Raw genomic sequence first — 12,401 nt, forward strand, 5'->3', positions numbered from 1 at the left:
ATCACAAAACATTTGTAAAGAGCCAGTCCATTTACCAAACCACCACTTGGTCTACTTCAAAACAGCCTTTCATTGTGACTTAGAAGGAAAACTATGATGCATGAGATGTAGTTGCTTGACAGGCTGTCCAGCAGACAGTTGCTACTTCAGACTGGAATCTTGTCTAGCAGTCAAAAGCTCTAGACTTCACCTGGGCTTGGATCAAGCACGTGATCTTTAGCGTTACAGAAAATCACTTGCAACCACTCATTACCATTGGTTTAATAGCCAAAAAACTGAAATGCTTTGGTCACACTTCCCAAGATTTTTGTCCTTTCATTCTAGGTATCAGCTGTGGCTCAGTGGGTAGCACCCTTTTATCTGAGTCAGCAGCTTGTGGGTTCAAGCCCCATTCCAGAGACTTGAGCACAAAAGTTTAGGCTGACACTCCAGCACAGTAATGTGGGAGTGCTTCACTGTTAGAGGTGCAGTCTTTCAGATGAGATGTTAAACTCTCAGGTGGATGTGAAAGATCCCCTGGTGCTATTTCAAAGAAGAGCAGGGAGTTATTACTGATGTCCTGGTCAATATTTATCTCTCAATCACCATAAACACAGAGTATCTGCTCATTATCACATTGCAGATTGTGGGAGCTAGCTATGCGCAAATTGGCTGCTGCGTTTTCTACATTACAGCGGTGACTTCACTTAAAATGTACTTCATTGGCAGTAAAGGACTTTGGGATGTCCTGAGGATGTGAAAGGTGCTAAATAATTGCAAGTCTTTTTTTTATTTTAATGGAACATGAGGATTATTTTTGTGATATTCCAATATGTACTGCTGATAGATAAGAATCCTTGCTGGGAATAAACATTCATAAAATCAGCCCTACTGAGTCAACTGAAGCATTCAAAGACAAATTGGAGTGATTTTGTTTCATTGGGTTTGGAAAACACTAAATGATCCAACTGGTTAGGCTGAGCTGCTTTTACTTCTTTCTACATTCTTATATTGTGATATTACAGTTTCACTCATTATCTGGTCCATTGAGAATAATTCAGAAAGGAATGTGCGGCACAGTTGCGCAGTAGTTAGCACCGCAGCCTCACAGCTCCAGTGACCCGGGTTCAGTTCTGGGTACTGCCAGTGTGAAGTTTGCAATTTCTCCCTGTGACCGCGTGGGTTTCCGCCGGGTGCTCCGGTTTCCTCCCACAACCAAAGACTTGCGGGTTGATAGGTAAATTGGCCATTGTAAATTGCCCCTAGGGTAGGTAGGAGAATGGTGGGGATGTGGTAGGGAATATGGGATTAATGTAGGATTAGTATAAATGGGTGGTTGTTGGTCGGCACAGACTCTGTGGGCCGAAGGGCCTGTTTCAGTGCTGTATCTCCAGATGACTTTAATAGAACCCCTATGACTAGATAGCACAGTGGGTTAGCACACAATCCATTTATCCCAGTGACATGCATTTAAATCCAGTTTAAACTGACAACTTTAAAGTGTTCTATCCCAGCTACAGGGTTAATAACTAAAATGAGATTTGGTAGTCTCATGTGAACATACCTAGTTCCTGGTGCATACGACCTATATATAATTGATATGAATTTCCAATTGTATTCTGGTGGTAAGGAAATTCCAATATGACTGTTAAGTTGCTAACATTATACTTCCTTGTCACAAACTGAAAATGAGAAGCCCTCTTATTAAAGTCAGGAAGACTGCTCAGTTCAGGCTGCCCTCATGCAGTGAATGTAATCTGTGGGGCTATAATATAACATCAGTCTAAAGTCAGTACTAAATCATATAATGCTTAAAGGAGAATTCTAATGGGGTAGAAAGAACTTGTTCTGAACCTTCATATCTCTTAAGAATAATTAGTAAAAGGCTTCCTTCATTGAGCCTACGACGTTAGAGTTTAATGAAAGTGGATGTACTGTACTGAAAGCAGGAATGCTCTCAAGGAATGAAACCAATCTCACCGCCTGCAGTTATCTGGCTAAATCAGGAAATATTTGTATTGTCAAAGTAGTTTTGCTGCCCGTCCAGCTAAACTCCGTAAGAACCACTTTAAATACATTTTTTTCCTCTGTCTGTAAACAAACAAATGAACCAAGTGACATCCAATGAAGATCCTGTACTGAAGGTGGGAAGAGTACATCTGCTAACACAAAGGGCTGAATTTTATAGAGCCCTCAACGTTGGGAATGGTGGCATGGGGGGGGGCATGAAGATCGCTCTGGATGAGGCCCGCCACTGACCCCGATGCCATGAGGGCCCAGCCTGATCTCAACAGAGGCGGAGGAGCCTTGTTGCGACCGCCCCTGCCGCTTAGCGGTAGAACCACACTTTACATATTTAAATAAATTACCTTACCTGAATTAATAAAGGTCCGGTCGCCTCCTGATTTGCCGCACCAATCTTCATTCTGGCGGCCGCAATGCCGCGCCTTCAGATCCCCGTCCGGGGAAACGAGGCGCGACTCCTGTTGGGAGGGGGGAGGAGGTACTTTTCTTAGTACAGATGGGGGGAGCGGGGTCAAACTCTTTGGATTAGTTGGGGGGATGGTGGGAAGGGGTTGAGGGTTAAAGGTTATGAACTTCAGGGTGGAAGGTCACATTGTCAAGGTAAGTATTTTGCGGGGTAAGCGGGCAAGGAATTAAATGTAAGGCTATTCGGGGGGGTGGGGGAGAGGGGATGGAAACATTTTTGCAATTACTTTTATTACTGTAAAATGCAATGTTCCTTTAACATTTGAAACATTTATTTGGGGTTCTAAGCCTTTTAAAAATGACGCTGGCACAGGACGCCATTGCCGGGGATGGCTTGCCCACCCCCTCCATGTCATCAGTGGGGTGGGGGTGGCCGCCCCGGCCATGCTACTGAGCGGCTGCATTTCAAATCACTGCGGCTCTGCAACGTGCGCCCCGTGTGTACGGGCCATCATTTTTTCACCCACCGCCTATTCTGGAGGCGGGCCTATGATATCCAGCCCAAAGCGTCAGCCTTCTGGGATCTACGGATGAGCACTTCAACTAATGATCATTCTTCAAAAGTAGGTGTTTGTTCAAAATGAAACAGTGAGACATCCAAGCTGATTAAATGTGTTACATTAGCAGTTCCCTTTAATTAATCCATATAACAAATATTGGGAGTACTGTTAACTTTTAGAGCCAAGCAAAAATCAAGGGAATAGCAAATCATAGAAATTTACAGCATGGAAGGAGGCCATTCGGCCCATCATGTCTACACCAGCCAACAAGTAGTCATCCAGTCTAATCCCACTTTCCAGCTCTTGGTCCATAGCCTTGTAGGTTACTGCACTTCAAGTGCATATCCAAGTACTTTTTAAATGTTATGAGGATTTCTGCCTCTACTAGCCTTTTAGGCAATGAGTCCCAGATCCCCACAACTCTCTGGGTGGAAAAGTTTCCCCTTGAATCCCCTCTAAACCTCCTACCTCTTACCCTAAATCAACGCCTCTTGGTTATGGACTCTCAACCAAGGGGAATAGGGTCTTCCTGTTTATCTATACTTCAATTAGGTTTCCTTTCAACCTCCTCTGTTCCAAAGAAAACAACCCTAGCATATCCAATTTTTCCTCATAACTAAAATTCTCCAGTCCAGGTAACATCCTCATAAATCTCCTCTGTACCCTCTCTAATGCAATCACATCTTTTCTATAACGCGGTGACCAGAACTGCACGCAATACTCGAGCTGTGGCCGAACCAGTGTTTTATACAGTTGCAGCATAACCTCCCTACTCTTATATTCTATGCTTCAGCTAATAAAGGCAAGAATCCCATACGCTTTCTTGACCACCGTCTCTACCTATCCAGCCACCTTCAGGGATCGATGGACATGCACTCCAAGGTCCCTCTGTACTCCTCAGTATCCTACCACTTATTGTGTATTCCCTTGCCTTGTTAGTCTTCCTGAAATGCATTACTTCACACTTCTCCGGCTTGAACTCCATTTGCCACTATTCCGCCCACCTGACTAGTCCATTGATATCTTCCTGCAGTCTACAACTTTCTTCTCCATTATCAACCACACTGCCAATTTTTGTACCATCTGCAAACTTCTTAATTAAAACCCATACATTCAAGTCCAAATTATTAATATATACCCCAAAAGCAAGGGTCTTATTACTGAGACCTGCAGAACCCACTGGAAACAGCCTTACAGTCACAAAAATACCCGTTGACCATTACCCTTTGCTTCCTGCCTCTGAGCCAATTTTGGATTCAACTTGCCACTTTTCCTTGGATCCTATGGGCTTTTACTGTTGTCACTAGTTTGCCATGTGGGACCTTATCAAAAGCCTTGCTAAGATCTATATAGACTACATCAAGTACAATACCCTCAGCGACCTTCCCTTAACAATTCCGTACTGACTGTCTTTAATTCGTCCGATCTTTCTAAATGATGAGATATCCTGTCTCTCAGAAATGTTTCCAACAATTTATCCACCACTCTGGTTGAGCTGATGGGCCTGTAACTACTCGGTCTATCGCTTTCTCCATCCAGTCCTCTGGCAGGACACCTGCAGTCAGAGAGGATTGGAAAATGATGATCAGAGCTTCTGCTGTTTTTTCTCTTGCTTCCCTTAACAGCCGAGGATGCATTTTGTCCAGGCCTGGGGATGTATCCACTTTCAAAGATGTTAAACCCTTAATGCTTCCTCTCTAACTATGTTAATTTCATCTAATATTTCACACTCCTCCGCCCTGATTGCAATGTCTGTATCATACCTCTCTGTGAAAACAGATGCAAAGTATTCATAAGAACCATACCAGTATCCTCCGCCTCCATATGCAGGTTACCCTTATGGTCCCAAATAGGACCTACTCTTTCCTTAGTTATCCTCTTGCTCTTTATGTATTTATATAAAAAAAACTTTGGCTTTTCCTTGATTTTACTTGCTGATATTTTTTCATGCCCTCTCTTTGCTTTCCTAAATTCCTTTTAAATTTCCCCCCTACAGTTTTATATTCCTCTAGGTTTTCTGCAGTTCTGAGTCCTCACTATCTGTTATAAGCTTCCTTTTTTTTCTTTATCCTCTCCTTTAAGCGCTTTGACATCCAAGGGCTCTGGATTTGTTAGTCCCACCCTTTTTTTTAATGGAAGATAGTTTACTGTGAACCCTCACTGGGCTAGATTTTAAGGAGCCCTCGACATCTGGATCCGTGATGGGGGGGCCTGAAGGTGGCCCCAGATGAGGCCTGCCAAGGACCTTGATGCTGGCAGGGCTCGGCCCGATCCTCCCAATGGCAGCAAGGCACCGTAGCGTCTCCCTGCTGCTGGGCGATGGGATCTGAATTAACATATGTAAATGAATAAAATTAATTTTGGGGCGGCACAGTGGCGCAGTGATTAGCACCGCAGCCTCACAGCTCTAGGGACCTGGGTTCGATTCTGGGTACTGCCTGTGCGGAGTTTGCAAGTTCTCCCTGTGATCGCGTGGGTTTTCGCCAGGTGCTCCGGTTTCCTCCCACAGCCAAAGACTTGCAGGTGATGGGTAAATTGGCCATTGTAAATTGCCCCTAGTGTAGGTAGGTGGTAGGGAATATGGGATTACTGTAGGGTTTGTATAAATAGGTGGTTCTTGGTCAGCACAGACTCGGTGGGCCGAAGGGCCTGTTTCAGTGCTGTATCTCTAAATAAAACATGCACTTACCTGGGATCTTGCTGGCCCATCGTGATCTTCAGAGTGGCGGCCAGCACACCTGTGCCTTTGGATCCCCATCCAGGGAAACGAGGTGCAACACTGGTGGGGAGGGGGGAGGAGGTAGGTTTATCGGTGCGAGGGGGGTGGGGTGGTGGAATGGGGTCAAATTAGCATCATGTGTGCAGGGGATGGTGGGAAGGGTTGTAGTTGCAGCTTTGTGCAGTTTGTAGGAGGTCGGTCATATGGTTAAGGTAAGTGTTTTGGGGGGGAAAGGGCAAATTTATTTAATTTTTATTGGGAATGTGGGAGAGGGGCATAAGAAATGTATTTATGTAATTTTATTGCATATTTCTTTAAGCTGGTAGGGCTGACAGCCCTTTAAAAATGGGATCAGTGCCTGTGCACTGGCTAAAAAGGTTCTCCTGAATGCATTTTAAGAATTATGTTCCCTCTGTGCCTGTCACACTAATTTTATCCCAGTTACTATTCAGGTAGTTGAAATCCCCCACTATGACTGCCCTATTGTCTTTTCACTTCTCCGAGATTTGCCTACATATTAGCTCTTCCATCTCCCTCTGACTGTTTGGGGTGTGTCTACAGTACTTTCCCAAGACTGTGATTGCCCCTTTTTTGTTCTCAGTTCAACCCATATTACCTCATTTGATGATACGTCTACCATATCATCCCTCCTAACAGCTATAATTGTTTATTTAAATAGGCAACTTGTTTTACATCTTGCTTGATTCTCTTTTTGTGCACTGCCTTGTGGGCGTCTCGGGAGAGACCAAGGCTAAGGGAGTAAGCCCTAACAGATAATCCGGAGCGGAACCCCGTAGGCGGTCATGTGTCACCTTTGGCATGTTTCCGGCAGTTCCTGCAGCCATACCGGTGCCAAACGTCGTGCTCTGCACTCCTTTGGACCCCACCAGAAAGGCCGAGAGGGGGGCTTTGACGACTGGGCAACTCTCAACCTCCATAAATTCGCCCAGGCATGCGCCATGAGAGGTCACTCCATAGTTGCCTCACAGCGACCGAAACAACACGGAAGGCAGCAGTTACGGGTTATAAGTCCAGATAAATTGGCGTAGAAACTGGGCGCCACGGATTGCCTTTGTCGGTGGGAGAGGTCATTGCACCTCACTGGACAGCTACCGCCCGCCTCAAACCGGGCAGCCCCCGGTCAGTAAGGTTCTGTCCCGCCACAGTCTACCTGCTTCAATGGGTGCTTGGAGCTCAGGGTCATTGCCCGAAAGGTGGACTGATACACTGCACCAAACAACACGAAAAAAGGAAAGAAGGTACCAGTCCTTCGCTTTGCAAGCTGGAAGGTCAGAACTATGTGTCCTGGCCTGTCGGAAGACCTTACTCAAATCAACGATTCTCGGAAGACTGCCATCATTAACAACGAGCTCAGTAGACTCAATGTAGACATTGCAGCACTTCAGGAGACTCGCCTCCCCGCGAGTGGATCTCTAGCAGAGCAAGACTACACCTTCTTCTGGCAGGGTAGGGATCCTGAAGAAGCAAGACAGCATGGAGTGGGCTTCGCCATCAGAAACCCCTTGCTCAGCATGATAGAGCCTCCCTCAAATGGCTCGGAACGCATACTGTCCATCCGACTGCTCACCACCTCTGGTCCAGTACACCTACTCAGCATCTATGCTCCAACACTCTGCTCCCCACCTGAAGCTAAAGATCAGTTCTACGAGGAACTCCATAGCATCATTAGCAGCATCCCCAACACCGAACACCTATTCCTGCTGGGGGACTTTAATGCCAGGGTTGGGGCCGACCATGACTCATGGCCCTCCTGCCTTGGCGCTATGGCATTGGAACGATGAATGAGAATGGGCAGAGACTGCTTGAGTTGTGTACCTATCATAACCTCTGCATCACCAACTCGTTCTTTCACACTAAACCCTGTCATCAGGTTTCATGGCGGCACCCAAGATCGCGTCGTTGGCACCAGCTAGACCTCATTGTCACAAGACGAGCCGCCTTAAACAGTGTTCAAATCACACGCAGCTTCCACAGTGCGGACTGCGACACCGACCACTCCCTGGTGTGCAGCAAGGTTAGACTCAGACCAAAGAAGTTGCATCATTCCAAGCAGAAGGGCCACCCGCGCATCAACACGAGCAGAATTTCTCACCCACAGCTGTTACAAAAATTTCTAAATTCGCTTGTAACAGCCCTTCAAAATACTCCCACAGGGGATGCTGAGACCAAGTGGGCCCACATCAGAGAAGCCATCTATGAGTCAGCTTTGACCACCTACGGCAAAAGTGCAAAGAGAAATGCAGACTGGTTTCAATCTCATAATGAAGAGCTGGAACCTGTCATAGCCGCTAAACGCATTGCACTGTTGAACTACAAGAAAGCCCCCAGCGATTTAACATCCGCAGCACTTAAAGCAGCCAGAAGCACTGCACAAAGAACAGCCAGGCGCTGCGCAAACGACTACTGGCAACACCTATGCAGTCATATTCAGCTGGGCTTAGACACCGGAAACATCAGAGGAATGTATGATGGCACTAAGAGAGCTCTTGGGCCAACCATCAAGAAGATCGCCCCCCTCAAATCTAAATCAGGGGACATAATCACTGACCAACGCAAACAAATGGACCGCTGGGTTGAGCACTACCTAGAACTGTACACCAGGGAGAATGTTGTCACTGAGACTGCCCTCAATGCAGCCCAGCCTCTACCAGTCATGGATGAGCTGGACATACAGCCAACAAAATCGGAACTCAGTGATGCCATTGATTCTCTAGCCAGCGGAAAAGCCCCTGGGAAGGACAGCATTACCCCTGAAATAATCAAGAGTGCCAAGCCTGCTATACTCTCAGCACTACATGAACTGCTATGCCTGTGCTGGGACGAGGGAGCAGTACCCCAGGACATGCGCGATGCCAATATCATCACCCTCTATAAAAACAAAGGTGACCACGGTGACTGCAACAATTACCATGGAATCTCCCTGCTCAGCATAGTGGGGAAAGTCTTTTCTCGAGTCACTCTAAACAGGCTCCAGAAGCTGGCCGAGCGCATCTACCCTGAGGCACAATGTGGCTTTCGTGCAGAGAGATCGACCATTGACATGCTGTTCTCCCTTCGTCAGATACAGGAGAAATGCCGTGAACAACAGATGCCCCTCTACATTGCTTTCATTGATCTCACCAAAGCCTTTGACCTTGTCAGCATACGTGGTCTCTTCAGACTACTAGAAAAGATTGGATGCCCACCAAAGCTACTAAGTATCATCACATCATTCCATGACAATATGAAAGGCACAATTCAAAATGGCTCCTCATCAGAGCCCTTTCCTATCCTGAGTGGCGTGAACAGGGCTGTGTTCTCGCACCCACACTTTTTGGGATTTTCTTCTCCCTGCTGCTTTCACATGCGTTCAAGTCCTCTGAAGAAGGAATTTTCCTCCACACAAGATCAGGGGGCAGGTTGTTCAACCTTGCCCGTCTAAGAGCGAAGTCCAAAGTACGGAAAGTCCTCATCAGGAAACTCCTCTTTGCTGACGATGCTGCTTTAACATCTCACACTGAAGAGTGCCTGCAGAGTCACATCGACAGGTTTGCGGCTGCCTGCAATGAATTTGGCCTAATCATCAGCCTCAAGAAAACGAACATCATGGGGCAGGACGTCAGAAATGCTCCATCCATCAATATTGGCGACCACGCTCTGGAAGTGGTTCAAGAGTTCACCTACCTAGGCTCAACTATCACCAGTAACCTGTCTCTCGATGCAGAAATCAACAAGCGCATGGGAAAGGCTTCCACTGCTATGTCCAGACTGGTCAAGAGAGTGTGGGAAAATGGCGCACTGACACGGAACACAAATGTCCGAGTGTATCAGGCCTGTGTCCTCAGTACCTTGCTCCATGGCAGCGAGGCCTGGACAACGTATGTCAGCCAAGAGCGACGTCTCAATTCATTCCATCTTCGCTGCCTCCGGAGAATACCTGGCATCAGGTGGCAGGTCCGTATCTCCAACACAGAAGTCCTCGAGGCGGCCAACATCCCCAGCTTATACACACTACTGAGTCAGCGGCGCTTGAGATGGCTTAGCCATGTGAGCCGCATGGAAGATGGCAGGATCCCCAAAGACACATTGTACAGCGAGCTCGCCACTGGTATCAGACCCACCGGCCGTCCATGTCTCCGCTTTAAAGACGTCTGCAAACGCGACATGAAATCCTGTGACATTGATCACAAGTCGTGGGAGTCAGTTGCCAGCGTCCGCCAGAGCTGGCAGGCAGCCATAAAGGTGGGGCTAAAGTGTGGCAAGTCGAAGAGACTTAGTAGTTGGCAGGAAAAAAGACAGAGGCGCAAGGGGAGAGCCAACTGTGTAACAGCCCTGACAAACAAATTTTTCTGCAGCACCTGTGGAAGAGCCTGTCACTCCAGGCGCTGCTTCACAAACCACTGACCACCTCCAGGCGCTTATCCATTGTCTCTCGAGATAAGGAGGCCAAAGAAGAAGAAGAAGATTCTCTTTTTAAGAAAATTGGGAGAGGTATCAAACTTGCTACTGATTCGTCATCGTTGGTTTTTATGCCCGTTGATAAAAGTAAAAATTACCCCAGTATCTTTAGATGATTAAAAATAACTAATAGAGTTCCTTAAGGAATAATTCTAATAAAAGAAATTAAATGTGAATTCATTTTCAGCTGTTTAGAGTTTAGAATGCAATAAGTAGTCCTTCTGAGTTGGAAGAAAAATGAAAGAAGGGAAAAAAACAACTTAACGAAACACAATACATTGGGGAAAGGAAAGGGATAATGTGGCTTTCAGAAATTGTGCGAGTTAAATATCCTCCTAACTATTATATGTTGGTTTCAAGCCTTCATTTATTTGTAAGTTACTGTGTATTGTTCTGCTGTAATTTTCAGGAATATAAATAATATTTATGAAGTAGATAGATGACTGTGAAGTTGAATGCTGATATTTATGATCTTCTATTCATGTACAGGAAGCTGATGAAAGATGTTGAAAAACAAGAGCTGGAACATAGAAAGGTGGTTGAAGATGCTAAAAAGTCCAATCAAAAAACAGTACAGTTTTTGAAGGAATCTATGGCTAGGTAAAGCATACAAGTAAAACTATAAGGGGGAACTGTATATTAATGAAATAGTTTTTAAAAATTCTTATAAATATAAAAATGATTCTATTAGAAGACATTTTCCTTTACCATACATGGGGAAGGCAATTAGTAAAATTAGATTCTAAGATGGAACTACGTCGATTTTTCCTTACAATTATTCTGATACTTCACCACTACTGGCATCATTCAAACAGGAGGTCCATAAGAGAAGTAAGAATAAAGACAGGTTTATTTTTATTGTTTCATTAAACTCATCATGCACTGCTAATGGCCTGAATCCCCCGTTTGATTTTATAATCATAATAGATATACAGGTATTTTGCAGCATTCACCAATAGTCTTAACTTACTGGATATGCAAATTAATCCTGACCTTATCCTTGCATAGAGCCCTATCTCCTCCAGTGCTATAACCCTCTGGGATATCTGCGCTGCTCCAATTCTGGTCATCTGAACATCCCTGATTTTAATTGCTCCACTATTGGTGGCCATGCTATCAGCTACCAAGACCTTAACCTCTCGAAGTTCTTTCCTATACCACTCTGCCTCTCTTCCTCACTTTCCTCCTTTAATACAGTATTTAAATCCTTCCTCTTTGACAAAGCTTTTGGTCATTTGCCCTAATATCTCCTTGTGTGCCTCGGTGTCAAATTTTGTTTGATAACACTCCTGTGAAGCACCTTGGGATATTTTACTATGTTAAAGGCACTGTATCAATACAAGTTGTTGTTGTTATCAAGCATGGATTTCACTATTTTTTTTTGCAAGAGTGATATGCAATTCCCGTTTGGTTCAGCAAATCACAGTTCTTTTGTTCTACCCAGTTCTGCAGAGATCTAAGGAAATGTACTCCAGTAAATTAGAGATATAATGCTGGAACTGTATAAAACGCTGGTTAGGCCACAGCTGGAGTATTGTGTACAGTTCTGTTCACCACATTACAGGAAGGACATAATTTCTCTGGAGAGAGTACAGAGGAGATTTATAAGAATGTTGCCAGGGCTTGAAAATTGCAGCTATGAGGAAAGATTGGATAGGCTAGGGTTGTTTTCCTTAGAACAGAGGAGAATGAGGGGTGACATAATTGAAGTGTACAAAATTATGAGGGGCCTATATAGAGTAGACAGGAAGGACCTGCTTCCTCTAGCAGAAAGGTCAGTTACCAGGGGGCATAGATTTAACGCGATTGGCAGAAGGATTAGAGGGGACATGAGGAAAAACTTTTTCACCCAGAGGGTGGTGGGTGTCTGGAATTTGCTGCCCGTATCAGTGGTGGAGGCAGAAACCCTCAACTCATTTAAAAGGTACCTGGACATGAACCTGAAGTGCTGTGACCGGCAAGACCACGGACCAGGTGCTGGAAAGTGGGATTAGATCGGGAGGCTAGTTTTTTCAGCCAGCACAGACATGATGGGCTGAATGGCCTCTTTCTGTGCAGTAACTTTCATGTGATTCTATGGTCTAAACTTCTGTATCCTTTGAGACCAAATCATTTGTCATCCTCGTGTCCAAACTGAACATTGGTCCATTGAAAGGTCAATAACTGCATACTGCTGTTTTAGCAGATGAATTTCTCCTTTAAGAAATCAGGAGACCTACTACTGCTTGGGCTAACCTCGGATAATAAGGATGCGG

The 12,401-nt window shown here is 45.3% G+C and overlaps 1 protein-coding gene across 6 annotated transcripts in view; it reads left to right on the plus strand.

Moving 5' to 3' along the window:
- The window catches only part of cfap74 (cilia and flagella associated protein 74), a 248,984-nt gene that overhangs the window by 47,944 nt on the left and 188,639 nt on the right, over window positions 1-12,401 (plus strand). For all 6 annotated transcript variants that reach the window (XR_010969608.1, XR_010969607.1, XR_010969606.1 and 3 more), the window contains exon 8: window positions 10,636-10,746. Coding sequence is in view for 1 of the 6 variants with exons in the window: in XM_068016858.1 (XP_067872959.1) it covers window positions 10,636-10,746 (111 nt within the window). In the remaining 5 variants the exon portion in view is untranslated. The remainder of the gene's footprint in view (window positions 1-10,635; window positions 10,747-12,401) is intronic.

The sequence above is a fragment of the Heterodontus francisci genome, chromosome 37, assembly GCF_036365525.1.
Source record: "Heterodontus francisci isolate sHetFra1 chromosome 37, sHetFra1.hap1, whole genome shotgun sequence".
Lineage (NCBI taxonomy): Eukaryota > Metazoa > Chordata > Chondrichthyes > Heterodontiformes > Heterodontidae > Heterodontus > Heterodontus francisci.